The 21487-nt window shown below is 47.5% G+C and overlaps 1 protein-coding gene across 2 annotated transcripts in view; it reads left to right on the forward strand.

The window, feature by feature from the left end:
* Nucleotides 1-1865: 1865 nt before the first annotated feature.
* NR4A3 (nuclear receptor subfamily 4 group A member 3) overlaps nucleotides 1866-21487 on the forward strand; it is a 38780-nt gene continuing 19158 nt past the window's right edge. Inside the window, exons 1-5 of one of the 2 annotated variants that reach the window (XM_077140222.1) lie at nucleotides 1866-1978; nucleotides 5211-6351; nucleotides 7552-8534; nucleotides 12199-12328; nucleotides 12791-12963. In XM_077140222.1, the coding sequence (XP_076996337.1) occupies nucleotides 7554-8534; nucleotides 12199-12328; nucleotides 12791-12963 (1284 nt within the window). In that variant the 5' untranslated portion in view covers nucleotides 1866-1978; nucleotides 5211-6351; nucleotides 7552-7553. The remainder of the gene's footprint in view (nucleotides 1979-5210; nucleotides 6352-7551; nucleotides 8535-12198; nucleotides 12329-12790; nucleotides 12964-21487) is intronic. The other variant, XM_077140225.1, reaches the window with a different exon arrangement.

A 21487-nucleotide genomic window follows, 5' to 3' on the forward strand; every position in this document is an offset into this window, starting at 1 on the left:
AGGACTAGTTGTATTTTCAAGTTCCTGGTCCTAGCTCAAACCTTCTTCGATTCTGAAACCTGTTTCGTCGACAACCGGATCCTCCACCCCCAAGTCTGTCCCCCTCCCACAAACAGAGCGAGGTTGTGAGGGGTTAGAGAAATAAAATGTCACATCTGATTCAAGAGGCCTACGCGGGGGGGGGGGGGTGGCTGGGGGGGAAGAGGCACGTCTGTCTGTATTGTCGCACTCCAATAGTTTCTCCTCCAAAATGCATTCCTAAAATAGGTTGTTTTCACTCAACAGCCAACCTTTGAAGCTAGGAGACTTAAAACTGTGGTAAATTTTTGTTTTTGTTTTTGTTTTTGTTTTCAGCCCCAAATTCGCACTTGAATTCATCATTGCCAGGAAGAAGTCGCTCTCCCTCACACAGTCGCCCAGGCTTTCGGCACCCCATTTCATGACAAATGTGTCCCAGGACGCCAGGGCAAGTCCACTAAAAGGCACTGACTAATGAGTCCTGGTGATTGATTTCGAATTGTTTAATTTGGGAGGTGGGAAAGGGACCGGTCTACAACCATCAAAAAGTGAAAGTGCGACCTCAGAGTTCAATTTCTGCCGGAGCTGGGGGGAGGGGATGATTTACAACAGTCAGACTCGCTCAGCTGCGCAACACGTGTTTGTTTTATACACACAAGTAGTTTGTGTCGCGCGCGCTCGCGCGCGGACGATGGATGTGCATTTGGTTGGGTTGTGATGTGTCCAGTCAGGAAATCCACACCGACGGTGTAGAGAAAGGAAACCTTATCCCCCAGAGTCTTCTGCACCCCTATGAGAAAGACGCACCCAGAAAATGAGGGCAGGGGAAGGGAATTAGCCCAGACGCGGAGGGCCGGAGAATCGGAAAGAGCTTCTAGAAGGGCTGCAAGAGGAAAGCGCAGTTGCACCTCAGGGAGTCTTCGGGCCGATGCCTGACTGCTGCAGCAGCTGCCAGGTCCCTGGGAGAAGCTGGCTGGCAGAGCCTTCCCTTTCGGAAGAGCTGTCCTCTCCCTTACCCCCTCGCCCTGGCTCCCTGCCCCGGGGCAGCCTCGGAGGCGCGCCAGCTGCTTTCCTCCAACGCTGCTCCACCCGAGCCCTGACAGCTGGGCGGTCCCTCTTGACCCGCGGGCTGGTCCTGCGCCCTCCCGCAGTCGCGCGCCGGGCTGGCAGCTCAAGTCCAAGCTGGCCCCCGGGGCGGGGGCGGACCGCGCGCGGCAGTTTCCATTGTGCGGCCGTGTGAACCGCCGGGGAGCGCGCACGCGCGCACGCGCGCATCACACACACCCTCCCTCGCACACGCGGAACCGGCTGGGCCAGGGGAGGGAGGAGGAGGGTGACGTAGCGTCCCATGGCGTCACATTGACGTCTCGCATTCCAGGCACTCTATGGAGAGGCCGCTAGGGCTCCTGTGGCATAAATGACGTGCCGAGAGAGCGAGCGAACGCGCAGCCGGGAGAGCGGAGTCTCCTGCCTCCCGCCCCCCACCCCTCCAATCTCCTGCTCCTCCTCCGCTCCCCACACACAGACACGCTCACACCCGCTCCCTCACTCGCACACACAGACACCCGCGCGCACACACGCTCCACACACACACGCCACTCTCTCCCGCGCGCTCACACCCCTCTTGCCCTGCGCCCTCGCGGGTGCAGCGCAACGCCGCAGCCGGACGCGCCTCCCGGGCTCACTTTACAACGCTGACAGCGCCGGCGGTGGCTGTGGAGGTGGGAACGACGGCGGCATCCTGCCCCCTGGTCGCTGCCCGAGCCAGGACGCCCGCGGAACCCCTCGGCGGCGCTCTCCCATGAGTCGGGATCGCAGCATCCCCCACCAGCCGCTCACCGCCGCTGGGCTTGGACGCGGCAGCCCTTCCGGGATAGCAGCTGTGACTCCCTCCTTAGTGCAGATTTCGGGACAGCACTCTAGAAACTCGTTCTAAAGACGGAACCGCCACAGCACTCAAGTACGTATGCGATTCGCCCAGTTCATTGGGGCACTTGCTAAAAAGTTGGCGCGCTGGGGAGCGTAGCTCCTGAAATTGACAACTTCGAGTGTGGGGTTTTCCCCTTCGCTTCCCCGCCGGGGCTTTGCTTGCCAAACGGCGGGTGGGTTCTGATCTGAAACTTTTCCCCGCGTAACGGGCCCGCGGGGAATCTCTGCAGCTCGTGGGATTCCTCCCCAAACCCAGAGAGGCGAAAAGCCTCTAACAAAGAGGAGGACCGGGATTTGTGCGGTAGCAGCTCCAGCGATGTAATTCAGGGTATTTTGGCTCTAGTTGTCATGGTAATGATGCTCTCCGCGGCGGCTTGAGTTGCAGCTCCGGTGATGAACGGCAGTAATTTTCCTGCCTTTTAAGTAGGATTGAAAATAGGGGCTCTTGTGGGTCCGAAGTTAATGTACCTAATAGTGACTCGAGCTGGTTGACTGCGAGGGAGCTTAGGAGCGAAGGGTCCTGGATAGCAGCGGCTGGAGTTTGCCTGGGCGCTCGGCGGCTCCCAGGGAAGAGGGCGTGATTGTGGGAACGTGGCTTATTGTATTGAAATGAGCCTTGGGTTCCGCTAGGCACGTCTGCCCGGCGTCGCCGCCTAGCCGGTTTACACTTTTCTCTCTGGAGCTAATCGGATGTAATTGCTGGCTCTGGGGCCCCGACACGCGTGGGGACGGTGTCCCTCTCCTCCCGGCCTTGGCTCGGTGTGGGAAAGACATGTTTTACTCTTAACTGACAGTAGTCGCGCCTTTGGAGAAGTTGCCCTAGGTCGAAATGAAAGTTCGCGGCGGTGAGAGGAGACAGGACTTAGGAGCGCGGCCGGCGGAGATTGATTTCCAAAGCACCTCTCCAACCTGGTGGAGGCTTCCGGGCAGTCGAAAGGGAGAGAGTATTTGCCCCTAGATTTCAAAGGACGTTCTCGGATATTGCCTAGTATTGTGCGTCTGGATTCTCCTGAGGGAAGAGCTGCAAAGAGTTTGGCGATCAGAAATGTCGGGCTGTTATCCCAGGGCCCTAGGGTGCTGGGGGAGAGGCACAGGGAGCCGTTGCGTCATGGCGAATCCAGTCCTGAATCTCCCTTTCCCCCCATGAAAAGTAAATATTTAAGAGAAACGAGTTGGGGAAAGTAAAAAGCTGCCTAACGCGGCCACTGGACACAATGAATGAAGTTAGAGTAGATTCGAGCGATCTAAGCTAAACGAGATGCCCAGCGTGTGCGTATCTGGAGACGCCCCAAGCCACAGCAGCCTCGCGCCCGCTCCCTCACTTGCCCCCACCTACCCCCAGCCCTGGGACTGTAAGCTCGCAGAAATTCTCCCCCCGCAGTTTGTCTCCGTCCCTCTCGGTGGTTCTGAGAATCTCTGTCTTTCCCTTTCTGTCGGTCTCTCCTCCACACCTCCCGCCCCCGCCCCACCTCCGCCCCCGCCCCCCAGGGTTGGAAACTCCGCGGAGGAGCCCCGGTCACAATGGTGTGTTTCACGGTTTCCTCCACACACTTCACCGCAGGGAGGGGAACACGGGGGTGTTCCTTTCGTCTACCCACGAGAAAGAAAGGGCTTTGTCAGAGGTGGTTATTTCTCCCTAATTTACAACCCCGGGGCTCTGTGTTCCCGGCCCCGGCGGTCGCGAGCCAGAGCGGCGGAGCGTGTTTCCAGGCGCGGCAGCTTTGCCTAGGTAACCGGCCGTTTGGGGGGCGGAGAGAGCCGTGGGGCGCTCGGCTCCGCGGGGCGAAGGGCAGAGCGGCTCTTTTCCGCGAACGCCGGGCGCTAGTGGGGAGCCCGGTCCTTGGGGAGACGCGACTCCCGCCCACCTGAGTCACAGACTGCCCTTGGAGAAAGTCTCTGCTGGAAAGGTCCCCGGGGATGGGGCGGGCGGGAATGCGGATACCTGCGGCAGCGGGGGTGGGGGGTTACTGGAGACCCACCCACTGAAGATGCGGGGAGCACGAGAAGCGTGTGCTGGCGCGGTGGGGAGGTCGATCCACGCCCGCGCCGGAGCAAACCCAGCAAGCTTTCGGTCAGAGCGGCTGGGGCCGGGGGCGGCAAGGGAATCCCCATTTCCTGACAGTCCAGGCGGCAGAGGCGGCGCTTCGCGCACTTGGGGGGCCTCCGGGCCGCGCTATCTTGCCCAGGCAAGCCCCGGGGCGCAGGGGCGTAGGGGCTGCGGTAAACGAAAACTTATACGACCCTAGCAGCCCGTGCACCACCGAGGTATTGGGGTTTTGGAGGGCTCCGCGTTCCCACCCCTCGAGCTGTGAATGGGTCCGGGCAAAGGGGGCGCTACAGGCCGGAGTTCCGAGCCCCCGGAGCTTTCCCCGAGGCCCGCCGAGCGGCGATTCCAGCCACAAAGTTTCGTTGAGGCTGTGCGCCGAGACGCTCTCCCCGGAGCCGCGCCGGGCGCGCTCGGGAATGTGTCCCTTCAGGGCCGCGGGGTGGCCGGGAGCCTCGAAGCCGCCCACCTCCGGGGGTACCGCCCGCCGGGCGCCAGGGGCCTCCCTCCGCTCTGCCCCACCAGCCGCGAGTGCCGGCCGCCTTGTCTCCAGGCTTCCAGCGCCGGCCTTATTTCCACTGTGCCTTTTTGTTTGCTTGACCCCTGGCCCGCGAAACTCAGAGCTAATGGAAGCGCAACTGCATTAGCATTTAGAATGAAAAGCGTAGACTTTCTTAATTCCTCGGGGCATTCATGCATTCGTTCCGTATCTTGTGCATTTCCTATGCTACGTGTAAATTTTGTATTTGAGGGGTGGGGGCGGGCGGAGTTGGAAAATGGCTATTTTCCGCTCGTGCACACTCTTTGACCCTCCAATTCGAGCGGAGTTCGGTCCTCAAATGTTCTCCTTTCTTCGGTTTTCCTTTCTTCGCGAGCTCTAGCCCAATTATGGGGCCAGAGAGATCAGTTTCTGGGCGAGGGCAGACTGCGCGTTTTTGAGCCACGGCCCGGATGCCACAAAACGCCGTTGAGTGTGGCGACTGCGGACACCTTTCTTCGGACACCTTTCTTCGGCTCCGGCTCCCCTCAACTCAGTGTGATGTTTCTTGGGGAAGATTGCCTGTTCCCTTAAGCACTGCTTTCTTAATTACAATGATTCTTTGTAATTAATGTGGCATTTCTAAAGCCCCCTCCCCAGCTTCCCCATGCGCCCAGCCCCATCCGCGGTGGCCCAGCCCCGCCTCACTGTGAACTCGGTCCTCTCTCCCGGTGCCCACAGAGCCCACTGCGGAAGAGCGCAGCCCGGCCGCCCGGGGCCCTCATACTGGACCTTCAGCGGAGCCGGGCAGCACCGCAGCTGCTTCGCCTCGCCCGACGTCCCCGCCTCCTCCACCCGCAGCCTCCGCTGGAGAGACACCCAGCCCCACCATTCAGCGCGCAAGATACCCTCCAGGTAGGCTGAAAGCCCACCTCTCCTTTCTCCTGGGTGGAAGAAGTGGGTAGGGGAGCCGGACACCCAGCAGGCATGCCGGTCAATTTACCCAAGGCCTGGGGCAGTGACGGCTGGCGGCACATTTCCTAGCCCTGCTGGCTTCCTCGCACCAAGCTCCTCTGTATACCACGCCCTGTTGCTGCTGAGTGGAGCAGCCAGATCAAATTAAGCGTTGTATTTCTCAAAATTATTTTTTCTGAGAAATGTGCAAATACACCTATAGATTCGAGTCCTTTTAAATCTTTTAATGTTTCTATGTTGTCCTCCTTTTATATTTAATAATATAAAAGTGCATGTGATGTGTAAGTTAGGAGATCATTTAGAGCAATGCAGAGCGTTTTCGTTTGTTTAAAACCAAAATCATTTGGGTGCAGGAGGAGTTTGGATGATTGGAGCTCAGAAGGAAAAAGAAAAGCATTTGAGCTGAAAAATACAGGAGTAAATTTGAGTTTGGCCAAAGAAAGGAAAGCAGGTTTGGTTTGCACCAACCCTTCACACATTTAGTAAAGGAAAGCAAGGTGCCAGGCCTCTGCAGGCACCAGAGATACACAGATAAATAGAAACAGTCCAGGCAAGCTCATCTTCTAGCTGGAAACCTAAGAAAGACACAGAGAAGAGCAATAGGTAAGTTTTGGCAAGGAGGGAGGACAGAAAAGACTAATGGAGACTCCTAGAGGCGCCAAAGAAAGGCAGAAGGAGAAGAGGTGAATGAATGATCAGCCTTTCATTTCATCCCAACAACTGGACAGCAAGATAAGTAATCCTTTAACCTCAAACTAGCAAGTGTATTTTTAAGGCACTGCTTGGAAAATAAAGGCTTGAACTGGTTTCTCCTCATCACTGCTTCTCCCAACAGGCCCTCATCACCTTTTTACAAGTCAAGATTTCATCCCCTACACGCATGACTCAATCAGATTTGGAAATGTGGGTAAGAGAAAGATGTCAAAGGAAATGTGAAATACTCACTTTTCTATTAGTCACACCTTTTTTTACACCACAGGCTCCAAGAGACGTTAAGCACCTGGTTTTCCTTTGGTTCAGAAAAACCAACCACCAAAAACTGCCCATCTTACCATTTATACTTAACCACAAAGATAGTGAAATAATTAGCTAAATCATCTATTAAATCCAATAATTCACAGGGTCTTCTCACCTGGTTCAAGCTCTTTGAATAACAATAAGCACCTTGGATACCAGTTACTTGGGGGGTGCTACATAGTCAAACTTGGCAGAGAAACCAATCCTATTCAGAAACTGCTTCTTTTCTAAGGGTATCAATTCTTCTGTCCTAAGAAAAAGACACACAATACTAGCCCATTATGATAGCTGTATACTGTTGTGGTAAACAGTCACTGATATATTTTATTAGTCAGAGTTGGAAATATATATATGTGTGTATGTATGGCAGAGAGCAGATTTGGTGGGCGTTTTGTTGCAGCTGCTGATCTTTTTCTTTACAGATGGCACAGACTCCCCCGAGTCCATTCCCTGGGCCTATGTTCCCACCTCGCCACCTAGCTGGCTGAAGTCATCATCAGGGGTCCCGTTTGTACAGGCTGTTAGCCCTGTTTGGGTGACTAGGGAGGCTGTGGGAGAGAGCTACCACAATGGGTGTGGGCAGCCTGGGTTGGCACTCATAAAATGTTATAATGTCACTATCTCTCAGATCCAGGAAGTCCCACATGGGACACCTCTTTAACACAGGGTTTACTAATCAATGTATAGAACTTTCCCCCAAAACAAGCATCCATTCTCAGCTGGTGGCTGAGAATGCCAATCCAATGACTTTCTAGGGCTCAGTGCCATTTAAACTTAGGGCTTATGAGAGAAGACATCATTTTCCAGGTCTAGGGGAGTACTGGGCTAGGCAGGGGAAAGTGGGCAGCAGAAATCTCCAGAAGGCTGGATTTGGGCATCCTGTGGTCATTTTGACAGTGTGTCAAGGATTCAGCTTTCTTCCAGGAAGGAAGCAAGCAAGCATGGGGCCTTCAGTCTATACTCCCAGAAGCAGGGGAGGGTGTCACTTCCTCTCTACCTCCCAGATTAGACAGCAGTGAACCCAATTGCCTATTTGCCAGGAAGCGAGTGCTGATTTGCTTCTGAGAGCCCTTTTCCCCTGTCCCTGCAGATATGCCCTGCGTGCAAGCCCAGTATAGCCCTTCGCCTCCAGGCTCCAGTTATGCGGCGCACACGTATGGCTCGGAATACAGCCCGGAGATCATGAACCCGGACTACTCCAAGCTCACCATGGACCTCGGCAGCACCGAGATCACAGCCACGGCCACCACGTCCCTGCCCAGCTTCAGTACATTCATGGAGGGCTACTCGAGCAGTTACGAACTCAAACCCTCCTGCCTGTACCAAATGCAGCCGTCGGGACCACGGCCCTTGATCAAGATGGAGGAGGGCCGCGGGCACGGGTACCACCATCACCACCACCACCACCACCACCACCACCACCATCACCAGCAGCAGCAGCAGCAGCAGCAGCAGCAACAGCAGCAGCCGTCCATTCCGCCCCCCTCCGGTCCGGAGGACGAGGTGCTGCCCAGCACGTCCATGTATTTCAAGCAGTCTCCGCCGTCCACCCCTACCACGCCGGGCTTCCCCCCGCAGGCGGGGACGCTGTGGGACGACGCGCTACCCTCGGCGCAGGGCTGTATCGCGCCGGGCCCGCTGCTGGACGCGCCCATGAAGCCGGTGCCCGCGGTGGCCGGCGCGCGCTTCCCGCTCTTCCCCTTCAAGACCTCGCCGCAGCACCTCCCCGCACCCAGCCCGGCCGGCGGCCACCACCTGGGCTTTGATCCGACAGTTGCCGCCGCCGCCGCCGCCGCCGCCGCCGCTGCCGCCGCGGGCAGTCAGGCCGCCGCTCTCGAGGGTCACCCTTACGGGCTGCCGCTGGCCAAGAGGCCGGCCGCGCTGGCCTTCCCGCCGCTCGGCCTCACGGCCTCCCCCGCCGCGGCCAGCCTGCTGGGCGACAGTCCCAGCCTGCCGTCGCCACCCAATCGAAGCTCGTCGTCGGGCGAGGGCACGTGCGCTGTGTGCGGGGACAACGCCGCCTGCCAGCACTACGGTGTGCGCACCTGCGAGGGCTGCAAGGGCTTTTTCAAGGTGAGCGCGAGCCCGCCGCCGGCACGCCCTCTCCTCCGCGGCGGGTCCGCCCGGCCACCCGCCGGAGCGCGCTTGTGGAGTGGGGGAGCATAGGAGCGAGCCTCGCCCCTCGGTGTTGGAGAAGGGGCATTTGTTACACTGCGCGCCCCTAGAGCCTCTCCCTTTTCTCACGGTTTGGGTACAGGAGCCCGTGCTGGGCTGTAAACCTCCTGCCTTTGCCCATGACTGTTTTTCTGGGGAGAGCTTTTGGCAGATTCTCAAAAGGCTCTGGGACCGCAAAGAAGGCAAAATTGCATTCCTTGTTTGTCTATCCAAGGAGTCTGAGGGGATGGGTTCTAGAGCTCAGATTCTAGATTCAGACAGAGCCAGAGTTGAATTCTGGCCACTCGCCAGCTATTTGTATTGAATGTCTTACAGATTGATAGGAATTAGCCTTGTTCCATGGATGAGGACACGGAGGCTCGGAGAGGTTATCCACCTGGCCAGGGACACACACACAGGGAGTGAGGTGGAGGCAGGAGGCTGGCCCTTGCTTCTGAGACCCCAAAGGGCCCCCTTTCACAGTTCCACTCCGCAGAGTAGACAGGGGCGGTTCCCTCCAGAGAGCATAGAAGCTGGGGGCCTCACCAACTCAGTCTTTCCTTGGGGAGCCCTTCCCTACCTCTGTGCATCTCACATGGCCAGGTATGGATATTGTCTATTATCCCATGGACTCAAGGGAGGCAGGAGGGTCTTACAGGTAGGAAGGTCTTCAGCTTCAACACCATTTTACCCCTGAGGAAGCTGAAACCTACAGAGGTGAGAAGCCCTGTGATGTGAAAACACCAATTTAGCCACACATGAGGCAATTCCAGCTGGTTTCCCCTGCCTCCTGAGTTCAGTGCTCTTCCCACCCCTGGGAGAGGGCAGGGGAACTGGGGCAGGGGGTGGAGAGTGGAAAAAGTTCTGTCCTCTTACTGCTCTGCATCTTGCTGTTGATTACTGCAGTCCTTCTAATACTTAATTCTTTGTCACCCTATCCTGTGGCAGGCATTTGCAGGCCCACAGGTGCTCCCCACCTACAGCCAGCTGGGAGGAGGGAGAGAGAAAGTGGGATGCAATTGGTAGCTGTGATTTGGAAACCCCGTCGAATGTATCTGGAGCATGCTGGAATTGGAGTCAGAAGACTCAAATAGAGGAGTCCTGGACCTGTCACCTACCATTTGTACGAGTGTGACACTTCTCTCTAGGCCTGGGTTCCCCTCTCAGTGAATAACTCTCAGAGAAGGGCTGGGAATATTAAATAAGATACTGCCCACAAGAAGGCACTTTATAATCTCTGTTGCCCTGAAACAATACATCTCTTTAAATTAAAACTACCAAGTGTTTGTAAAAACGCACATGTTGGGCAGTGTGTTGGTGGCTCAGCAGCAGAATTCTCGCCTGCCATGAGGAAGACTTGCGTTCGATTCCCCATGCCTGACCATGTTAAAAAGAAAAAAAAAAAAACACGTTGCATGTGTACACCCCGCAACAGTTATTTTTGATCTGGGCCAGAAATCAGGTGATTAATTGAATTATTCAGATAAATGAGAAAATGCTTGTGGAACAACTCTGCAATTTAAGTGCCATACATGTATGCACGGTTGTGATATTTAAAATCTGGATCTCTCTGTTGAGCCGTTTTTCTTTTTTTCTTAACTATTAAGCTTTACTGGAGCTACTTTCGAGTAACTGCATTCCTTTAGCAGATTTGATTTTCACAGCTTCCCAGTGGAAATACTGAAGGGCAGGGAAACAGGCAGCAGATAAAGGGGAAAAGAAAAAAATGAAGAGAAGCACAAATAACCCAAAATATAATCACTCCTGAATAATTGAGAGTTGACCAAAATACAGGAGCAGTAATCCATTCTGAGTCTAGAAATGTCAATTAAGTGTTCCTCAACAGCTTTCCTTTCCTCCAGCCATCCCTTGAAAACAAATCTATACTTGAAAGGGGTGGGACCCCACAGATCTGTTAATTAAGGGAATGGGAGCAGGTTTTACCCAGTGGCTTTCTACCATTAAATTGAATTCTTTAAAAATGTGACATGAAGTGCAGTTAATGATGGAAATTCAGTGATTGAACCATAACGATTTCCTCATCTTGAAACTGTGTGGGGAAGGTTTTAGGTGTATTGGGAAAATGTATACCTGAAGCAAAATGCCACCAGCACTCAAATGGGCATGTAGCTTTGAGGATGGTGGCAAGAGGCAGAGTTTTAGAAATGACTGCGTGTTCAGTGAAAGAGAGCTTCATTTAGGAGAAACACGTTTCCTTCCATCAAGACTGCTGAGGGTATAAATGCTGCTGGAAACTCGGAATATGTTTGTATTTTGGAATTTTGCATTTTAAACTAACATCACGTACCAAGACTGTGGAAATTATCTGAGGCTTGAGATATGTTGGCTTTGTTAGAATTTTAAAGTTTTATGTAAGCAGTTTGGAAACTATCCCCTGAAATGAAATTTAAAAGTAATAGGGTGAAGACTGAGATACGGGGTTTGAGGACGACTAAACCTTAAAAATTGAAAGTAAATCTAGAATTCTGAAAAGAAAAAAAAATTTGATCAAGAAGCCCAGTTACCTAGGTTTCTTTTTTATATGCAGCCCAGGCTTACCAAGTGATTTCCAGCTTTCTGCTCTGTTTGGAGTTGTAGAGACCCAGGTTAATTTCTGAAAGTGTTCACCCCAAGTGGTATATATACATCCATTGGCAAAATACAAGTTTTTAATTTTAAAACTCAAGGATTCTTTAAAGTTCAGGGCATAAAATGTGTTTAATGATTTTCTATATACCATTTTTGAATTACATGTGATTCTTTAAAAAAAAATGCAACAATATTTTATATCCAAACCCACGTCTTTTACAATATTGCCATTTTGGTGCTGTGCCAGTAGTCGTTTCTGAAATAGCCTATTAATGGAAGTTCTCATTGAAAATATATGACTCATATTTCTTTTTCTCTTTCTTTCCTTTTCTTCTCCCCCACCCCTTGGGTGGTTTTAGTATCAAATTTTAAGATTTTTGCTTTCAAAAATCAGAAATAGCCAATTTGCCATATAAATTCTTTTAAAAATAAAACATACCACGCAAGGTGATTAAATGAATTTTTTTTGCATTAAAACCTTATTTTACCTATGTTTTAGCTAGACAAGTCCAGATTTCGCTCTTTATGATTTCATCTCTATTGGGTAACAAAACCACTTACTGTAATATTTGACTTACAATAGTGATAGCAAACAAAGTACATCCCAGATAATTTTGATTTTATTTTAATAAGGTCAGCAATAATCAGAGGAGTGGAACAAGTAGAAAATTGTTCCCAAAGGGATATTAAAAGTGGAGATAATCTAATCCTCCTAGGTATGATATGTTGACCTGGTAATTTCAGATATGATTTTATCATTCAGAGTTGGGTATCTCCTGAGACTTGCTTTAGAACAATCTGAGATGATTTTCATTGTCAGCAGCTAACACTAATAAAATTGTTTTTCCTGCAGGCTAGCGTGTTAGGAAATTAAATTTATCTAATTATACGAATTGCACTGTCGCTTTTCACATTGTAATTAAAATACATCTTGTCAGGTCCTACCTCTTTCCAGAAACTATTAGTTGACTATCTCTGTATTGTATTTTCTCAGAGAACAGTGCAGAAAAATGCAAAATATGTTTGCCTGGCAAATAAAAACTGTCCAGTAGACAAGAGACGTCGAAACCGATGCCAGTATTGTCGATTTCAGAAGTGTCTCAGTGTCGGAATGGTGAAAGAAGGTAAGGATATAATGCATTTATTCCAATTTGCTCATATTTATTTTCAGGTACCACTGAAAAAAAATTCCGTATTTATGCTGGGAGGTTGAATTTGCCTAGTTCCTTTGTCCCTTCAACATTTTGTTTTGGTGATGTATATTTACATTTAAAAATAGCTGAGGACTATTTATTCTGTTTTCTCAAAATAATCACAGAGCTTGTGTACAAACAGGTGCATTCTGTTTAAGAAGGGGGTTTTCGAGGCTAATATATGACCAGTCTCAATTATGAGGTGGCTTTTATGCTGCTTGTTTCAACTCTCATTAAATCATTGTGTGAATATTATTCCAAACTTCCACTTTTAAATCATTAGTTGGTCCCACTAATGATTACTCACCTCAGTGTGTTTTGATTCCTTTTTGTGATTTATGGCTATTCGTGGATATCTTTGAAGATTGCTCTCTTTCTTTCTCTTGGCATCAGTTGTTCGTACAGATAGTCTGAAAGGAAGGAGAGGCCGGCTGCCTTCCAAACCAAAGAGCCCGTTGCAGCAGGAACCTTCTCAGCCCTCACCACCTTCTCCTCCAATCTGTATGATGAATGCTCTTGTTCGAGCTTTAACAGACTCAACACCCAGAGATCTTGATTATTCCAGAGTAAGTTTTATGATGTCCTGCTTTCGAGTGAATGACCAGGGTCTTTCTTTCACGACTATTATGTATTGATTGAATACGTAATAGTATTTGAATAGTATTTGAATGACTTTGTGGCTGATACTTTGCTGGGCAGTTTTCATACTGTTCCTATAGTTCTCATTTTCACGACTATTATGTATTGATTGAATACGTAATAGTATTTGAATGACTTTGTGGCTGATACTTTGCTGGGCAGTTTTCATACTGTTCCTATAGTTCTCATTTCATTTAGCAATTCAGCACACGCATTGCACCAAATAATTTTTGCTTTACCGGATCGCTAAATGCCTTAAAAAATGACCTTACTGTGTTGCACCTGTCAAACCCATTGTTGTGGGATCCCTGGTGGTTGTGCCAAATGAAAATCTGCACGGGTGAACTATAGTGTGTAGATTTCTCTCATAGTCTAGACATTGTGAGTACTGGTTTTTTCATTTTGTGATCAAACCTTCTGGGTGAGCCTCAAGGTATCCTTAAGTAGTTTGCCCGGTTGCAACGTCATTGATTGGCCAGTTGCTTACTCAAAGGGATTAGACTCTTGCAGGCTCTGACCTTGACATGGAGGGGTGGGTTGTTGGAAGGTCTGGGATGGAATACTGCCTCTGCTGCCTCCGCCTGTGTCGCCTGGCTCCATCTCTTTGCTTCCTTCTCCCTGCAGTGGAGATGATTACAATGTTTAACCTCACAGGGTATCGTGAACGTTAGTCATCCAAGAATGGTACTTGCCATAAAGTTTAGAAAATGATGTAGGATTTACCAGTGAGGTTATTGAAATCAACAAAAAGTTAGCAACGTTTTTATTTCAAAGGGGATATAGCAAAATCTTTTGGTTTGAGCTCTGCAAACTCCCCCAAATTTCAATTTGGTCTTCCAGAGAAGACCAAGGAGAAAGGATTTTCTGAGCAAAGGTAGAAACAGTACTGCTAGTCCATTTTTCAAAGAACCTAGAAAAGCAAACTTCTAGTAAAACAGGAACTCTGCTAAAGAGAAGAAAAGGAAGGAGGTAGCAATCACTGTGCGATTTCTCTGTGCTAGGTTTTGGGCAGTGCTAGGCATGGTGGCGCATTGTCTCTTAATACTTATAGCAACCATGAACCAGAGGAACAGTTCTTCCTCCCCCAGAGACAAGGAAACTTAGAAGCACAGTAGTTTCACACAGATGAGAGAAATGCCAGACCAGGGGCCCCCAGGGGTTGATCTGGCTTGACAGCTACTCCCATGATGCCCTCCCAGATCTAAACCACATTCCAAGTTTCTGGTGAATTGTTGGCAAAATATGTTTGTGTGAGTGTCTCTCTGCTCTATGCTCTCCTTCTAGGACAGGAATGAGTGGGTTCTTGGTGTACCCTTGTGATTTTCCTTTCTTCATCCTTGCTTCCTCCCCCCACTTGATCTCAAGACTTTGCTTGAGAAGCACAGTTGATCCTCAGCACCAAAGATTGAGGACGTTTCTTCTGATGACAAGTGGTGTCTCTTGACGACAGTGAAGTATCAAATAATAATATAACACAATTAAGCAGCGGTTAAGGGCTTAGGGTTTGAAATCATGCAGGCTTAGATTAAAATCCCAACAGCATCATTTACTAGCTGGGTAACCTTGAGCAAGTGATAAAACTTCTAAATGCCTCAGTTTCCTGATCTGTGATATGGGGGTAATAATATACCTACCTCCTGAGAATGCTTGTGAGGATTAAATAAAAGGATTCTGGCCAGAGCTTTAGCAGAATGCCCTGTATGTTTTCTCCTTGGGCAAACCAGCATGTCAGATGCTGACAGCAACACCATCAAGATAAGTATTCTGATCTCTGTTTCACAGATCAGGAAATTAAAGCTGGGAGAGGCCAAAGGAATGACTTGCCCAAGGTTGTACAGTTTACGTGCCTCAGAGCAGAATTAGAAGCTAAGTGTTTTGGACCCCAAAGTCTGTGCTCCTAAATACAAGACTTTATTGCCTCTGTGGGTTCAGTGCGAGTGGGTGCTGGGAAAGCATGCAGGATTAAAGACCCCTCCCCCAAGGGCTCCGTGGCCTCTTCTATGTAATCCATCTGAATTAATGAAGCTTCTCTGGACTGCGGGGGCTGTGGCTACAGCACACAACCTGATTGTTTCAGGGCTTATTGAAATCACTGTTGGGGCCAGAGAATTCAGGCCCCAAAAGTAATTTTTTTTTTTAATCCCAAATTATGCAATTATTGGTCCACATACCCTAATTAGCCATTCAGTGGCAAGCACTCCCTAGCACTTTGAGTTGTCCCGCCTGGGAACTGTCTCTACAGTGAAAAATTGATCCACTGTGTTTGCTTGTCTCTGTATCATTCATTGTGTCTGGCTAAAGTCATCATCCTCATCAACATTTAATTCGTAGCTTTATCCAAAATAGCGGATTGACCATGCCAGAGTCCAGGTCATGTTGATACTACTTTGGGGCCTGGCTCAATTTTGCAAAGCATATTTATTTTAATTGCATTGTTTTGGAATCAGGTTGAACCTCGTAGCTTGGAGTCTCCTGCCTTTAGATAGCTTTAGAAAATTATCAAAAATTGGACCAAAATCAATTAAATTAAAAGACTTTTTAAAAAATACAGTGAGTTTTCATCAAAAACTTGGATGAAGACACAGAAGGCATGCTGATCACATTTGCAGATGACAGAAAGCTGGGCAGGATCGCTAATATGATGGATGTCAGTATCAACATTCAAAGTGATTTCGACAGGTTGGAACAGGATGGGCTGAAACCATCACGATGGAAGTGAACGAGAATAAATGTGAAGCTCAGCATTTAGAATTAAAAAAAAAATGGGTGAGCCTTGGCTTGTCAGGGGTTCATCTTAAGAAGACATGGGGAGTGTATTCCATACACAGCCTAAATAACGTTAGGCAGCAGTATGAAGTATGGGGACTAGGAACTGTGGAAAATGGTCCTGTGGACTCTGTCCTGATCAGACCACACTTTGACGATGGAGTTCAGTTCCAACCTGGGACTTAAGAGTAGGGGTATGGGCATAGTATTTCTGGAGACTTGTAAGGGATGGTTGGAGGAAATGGAAATGGGTCTACAGCAGGGGAGAAGATTTAGGGGATTGGATCACTTTGGGGATTTCAGACAGGTTGCTCCAGGGCAAAGAGGGCTGTTGCTCCCAAGGGCAGGCCTAGAGGGAGCCAAAGGGAAGCTCTTTCCAACTCACTGAGTACATGACTAGAACAGCTGCTGCAAAAACAGGAGGTCATTGACCTAAGAAGTAATAAAGTAGAACAGGTAACAGGATTCCTTATGAGGAAGGTTATTTTGGATGATATCAAGTCCCTTCCAACTGTAATATTTTATAATTCTGGAGTTCACCTATTATCTCCAAATGCAAGTGGTTGTATATATATTTTGTGGCAGGTTAGAAGCATTTTCATAGGCATACCCATTAGTGATATTTTGGGTATCTCTATTGCCAGTTCATGCCATAGGCTACAGTACCATATTGATCATTGCAAATAGTTATTAGTGACTTCTAATCAGATTAGAGAACTGATTCCAAAAACTTCAGAACCAACTAAGAAGTCTCATCCTTAAGATTCTGTTTCTCAAGAATATTCTGAGTACCAAATACATATATCCTGTTGGTTCTGTTTCTCCATAGAACCCTCACTAATATACATAATACATAAAAAATGCTGTTAAGTAAGTTGTTTTTTAACATGATTGAACTTGCTTTTTACTCTGTCAAGACCTGAGTGCATAATATGAATGAAACAATGAATTTATTGACTGCCTCCTTTGAGCCAGCCACCATCTCACATATTCTTATATAATTTCATGTAAGCTCAGCTTTACATGTTTTGATTTGTGGTCTCAGTAATTTTTTTAAAGATGACATCCATTAATATTCAGTTTTCATTATATCTTCTCTTGAAGTTTTCTATTTACGAGTTTATAGAACTGAAGGTGACCTTGACAGCATCTAATCCAAGCCCCATTTTTTCAGAGGAGTAAATTAAGGCAAGAAGGAGTTAAGTGGTTTGCCTAAGGTCAGTGGCATAGCTAAAACTAGATTCAAATCTCATTGTCACTCAAGGAATTATGTTTCTAGTACATCGTACTGCCATTTCTATTTAATGGTAATTTACTATATTAAACAAAATAAAGACTTTATTGGGTTTTTAAAATTACAATAAACTTGAATACCTACTGGTTTCTAAAATGCAAACTATTTAGAAATGGATAAAGAAAAAAAAAAACTAATATCCTCTTCCTGCCTAATCCTACTCCTCAGCTGTAGCCATTCTTAACATTTTAGGGTATATCCATAACTTCTCACATTTTAAATAGGAGATAAACTTGTCATGTTTGAATCAGACAGTTGAATTCACCAAGACAATTTATTAAAGGAGCTTCACTTGCTCCAATGAATCAGGTAAATCAGGAATTGAGAAAATGTTTGCCCACCCTGTATGTTCTCGTCTTCATATGCCAACACAGGTCCCTTGAAGGTAGTGAGTGGTTTTTCCCCATTTGTGGGGTAAGGTTACCAGGAGAGTTTAGTTCAAGATGACAGAGGGCATGAATATCTGAGAGGCCAGAAAGAGAGCTCCTGAGCAAAGTGCAGCCTTCCTCGTGTTGGAAGCTTCCCTTCTCCTTTACGCCAAACTCTTCTCTTTCAAAAGTGAGCTCATATCATTGTATATCAGTGCCATCAAAATATGTCACATTTGATTTGTTTCTCCTCGAAATGTTGCCGCACAGTTCAATTCTTTGCCGCACAGTTGCTTTTAATTTAGCAATTCAAGTATATATAGATCCTGGGCTGGGCTTCAGAGCCTGCATTATTATTAATGAAAAAATGTACATAATGTCCTCATTAGTTGGTCATTTCAAGTATTTTTCTGCACACCAGTGTGTGTTCTGGTAACTGCAGCCACTTAGTGTAGTAATAACTCCATTTACAAGGGGTACTGCTCAAGGAAGACCAGGCACCAGCAAATAGCATTGGAACATGTTAAGAAGACAGCCTAAGAAACAGCAAGGCTAACCCACAGTACACCTTGCAGCCTGAGACTCTGCAAAAAGAGTGCTTTTATGAAGCTGCTCAGAAGACTCTCCCAGTTGCCACCAATTCACCCGGTGATTTCACACTACTCCCTACCCCTCTATGGGCCTTAGTTTCCTCCACCAAATGGTAAGGAGATTGGACTAAGTGTGTTCCTTATAATCTCCTCCAGTCTTCTCATTTCCCTGGCCCTCTGACCCTGCTAGAGTTCCTCTGTGGGTTCAAGTCATCCTTTGCCAAAGCGTGGTGCCCAGGCTGCCTCTATCAGAAAGATCTGGAGTGTTTGCTTAAAAATGCAGATCCCTGGGCCACATTCACAGCTACCAATCCGAATTGGGAGAGGGCAAGGGAAAGGGAGGCAGGCAGGAATTTATATTCTAGCAAATGCTTTGGGTGACTCTAGTTTAATAAGAACCACTCAGTTTACCCTGAATTTCCCAGCCATCCTTGTGGTTTGTAAAGGGATAAGCAATACAGAGAAATTTTCCAGAAAGTAATTAATTCATTTAACCAATATTTATTGAATGGCTACTGGTTGTCAGGCACTGTTCTAAGGTGGTGGGGTGCATTGTTGAAGAAGACAAAACTCACAGAGAGAGGAGAGAGAAAGTAAAAATGTATATAACCAAAAATGATGTATTGGTGGGAGGAGAGGAGATGTGATTTTTTTTTTTTTTTTGAGGAGGGGGAGTGGGTATGGTCAGTTAGATTGGAGAGGAAGAAGTTTTAGGGAAAATATATTCATTTAAAAGTGATAACTTTTTAAAAATATAAGAACCTAGAGAAGATATATGCATAATTTTGCTCATAGAATTATCACACTAAAACATTTTTAAGATGTCAATACCTAAGAAAAAGTAACGTTCTAAGGGGCGGGAAGACATCTCCTTAGTATGTTTATATATTCAGCCTGCACTGATAGTGAGATATAGTAAATATTGGATTCCCTTCTGCTATTAAAGCATCACATTGCTGATTGAGAGGGGTATTTTTACATTTATTTTTATCATGGTAATGAGAAAATGGTTTGTATATATATATATATATATATATATATATATATATATATATATAAACATAAAACTTTCAATTTAACTATGCTTAAGGGTTCAATTCAGTGATATTAATTACATTTCCAACGTTATACTACCATCGCCACCATGCGTTACCAAAATTTTTTATCTTCCCGAATAGGAATTCTGCACCCATTAAGCAATAACTCCCCACCCTTTCTCTCCCTGGTCTCTAGTAGCCTCTGATCTACTTCCTGTCTCTCTGAATTTGCTTAATCTACATATTTCATGTAAGTGGGATCGTTCCCTTACACATTGCTGATTATTTTAGGGCCAGCATTCATTTAGAATCTTGTTTAATTCCCATTCAAATAACTGATTTTCAGCCTAGGCTGTTGCTGCATTCTGACTCATATAGCTGTGTTGTTGTCAAATGAAATGTGCATGTCTAGTTTTATTTTAAATAATAATCATTGCATTGTTTGCAGCTCTAGATTCTCATTCTAGGTGCTTGGGAAAAAAAATTCCATTTAGGCATTAGCTGTCAGTAAATGTAATACTGTGTCTTTGACTAGGGTTAAAGCCAGATTTTTGATGGATCAACGATCCATGTAGGCTGGAATAAAAAATTAGCATAAGTAGGAAAAAACATTCATTAAAAAAAATCTTTCTGCATTTGGCCTATGTGTGATTGAAATGAACAATAAAACAATTATTTCAAAATTTTCTCTGGTGAATCCCAAACATGCTTAGCCCAGAAATAGAGTGATGTAGGGGGCACAGAAACAGACTAATGAGGGACCACCTTTTCCAGCTCTAAATCCTGTATTCCTTCGGGGTGAGGTTGCATAATCTGCAAGGCCAGGCAGAGAATCTAAAATATTTGTTCTGTTTCTTTAAATTTTACATTCAGTAGAGGAACACTTGGTTTTTCTTCCCCTCCCCACCCCCCAGCATTGATTGGTGACCTTCCGGTCACCCCTACCTTACTGGTGGCTCAGGCAGAATCCAATTTGGCTTTGGTGAAGCCTGGAGTGTCTGGCTGGAAGCTGGCACGCAGGGCCTGCCTGCTTGCCTCCTTGCTGGAATCCAGCAGTGAAAACTGCATGCATGGGGTATGCAGGGTTTGCAGTTGCCTGTGTGCAGGATGCATGAAATGTGAGCCCAGCAGGGACAGAGTCCTGCAGAGGACCGGGGGTGAAAGCTCAGTGCCTGGTGAGCTCTGTGCAAATATTGGAAGCAGAGAGATCGTTGAGTTGCAAGCCATGGTCATTTCAGAGAAGTCAGTGCCAGAGAGGTGCTGCTAAGTCCCATAACCAGGCAAAAGTTTACATCCTTTAGTCTTTGTCTTTTTCTCCTCATTTAATATACTTTTTTAAAAAACAGAATAATGCTGAATCAACATCAATTCTAGGCAGTAACAGCATGCCTGGTGTGGTTAGCAGCATTTAGAATCATTGAACACAAGAGCTAGAAGGAAAGTGACAGTCAGCTGGTTTAGGCTCTTCCTGTTTCAGAGGCTAAAACAGATCCAGAGAGGTTAAGTGACGTGTGTAGGGCTGCACAGCAAGTCAGTACCAGAGAATGGACAGAGACCCCATGAACTGCTGTCTAGTCATACGTGCCTCTGCTCCATAGTACCACTCACCTAGGAAATTCACATGGAGTGTTATAGGATCCTAGAAAGTCAGGACTGGAAATGAGAAACTTTCCAGGTCAACCCCTTCTCCCATGTTATAAATATGGAAGCTGAGGGTCAGTGATGTTTCCAAGATCCCATCATCGTCATCAGTCTCGTCACTGTCACCATTTGTTAAATGTGTGCTCTGTGCCTGGGCTTCACACACATGATCACATTTATTCTGCACAACAAAATTTTGGGGAAGGTATTATCATTCTCGTTTTACAGAGGAGAAAACTGAGGCTTATTGCAGTAAGTTATCCCAACTATGCTACATGGCTGAGTGACATTATATTCCAAATTAGGGGTCAAGACAAAACTAGGATTAAAGTAGCTGGGCCCCCTGTCTAATGCTGCTTTTGTTATCTTTTCTGCTTTCTGGGAAAACACAAATTAAAAAGACTCCTGAGACAGGTGTGTCATTTTTACTCCTAAGTAGCTCCACACTGAGCACCTGGCTGCTGGAAGTGTTCCCCTCCAGCCAGATTTGGGCATTGTGGCAAAGCTCGGCACTCCCCTGCCTATTCTTTCATCGAACAATATTTAACAACTATTTATTGAGGGTCAATTATGTGCCCATCATTGTGGTGTTGACAGAAATGCAGGACCCATGAGTAAGAAATACCTAGAGACCTCCAATTAGAGTAAAACAGAGTGCTTCTAAAGCTTTCAGAACCTCTCCCCTGAATTCCCAGCTGGTACCAGCTAGGAGTTGTAAGGCTTGAAATCAAAGGGCCTAAGTGCAGTCCCCGTTC

Source organism: Tamandua tetradactyla, chromosome 2, assembly GCF_023851605.1.
Source record: "Tamandua tetradactyla isolate mTamTet1 chromosome 2, mTamTet1.pri, whole genome shotgun sequence".
In the NCBI taxonomy this organism is placed as follows: domain Eukaryota; kingdom Metazoa; phylum Chordata; class Mammalia; order Pilosa; family Myrmecophagidae; genus Tamandua; species Tamandua tetradactyla.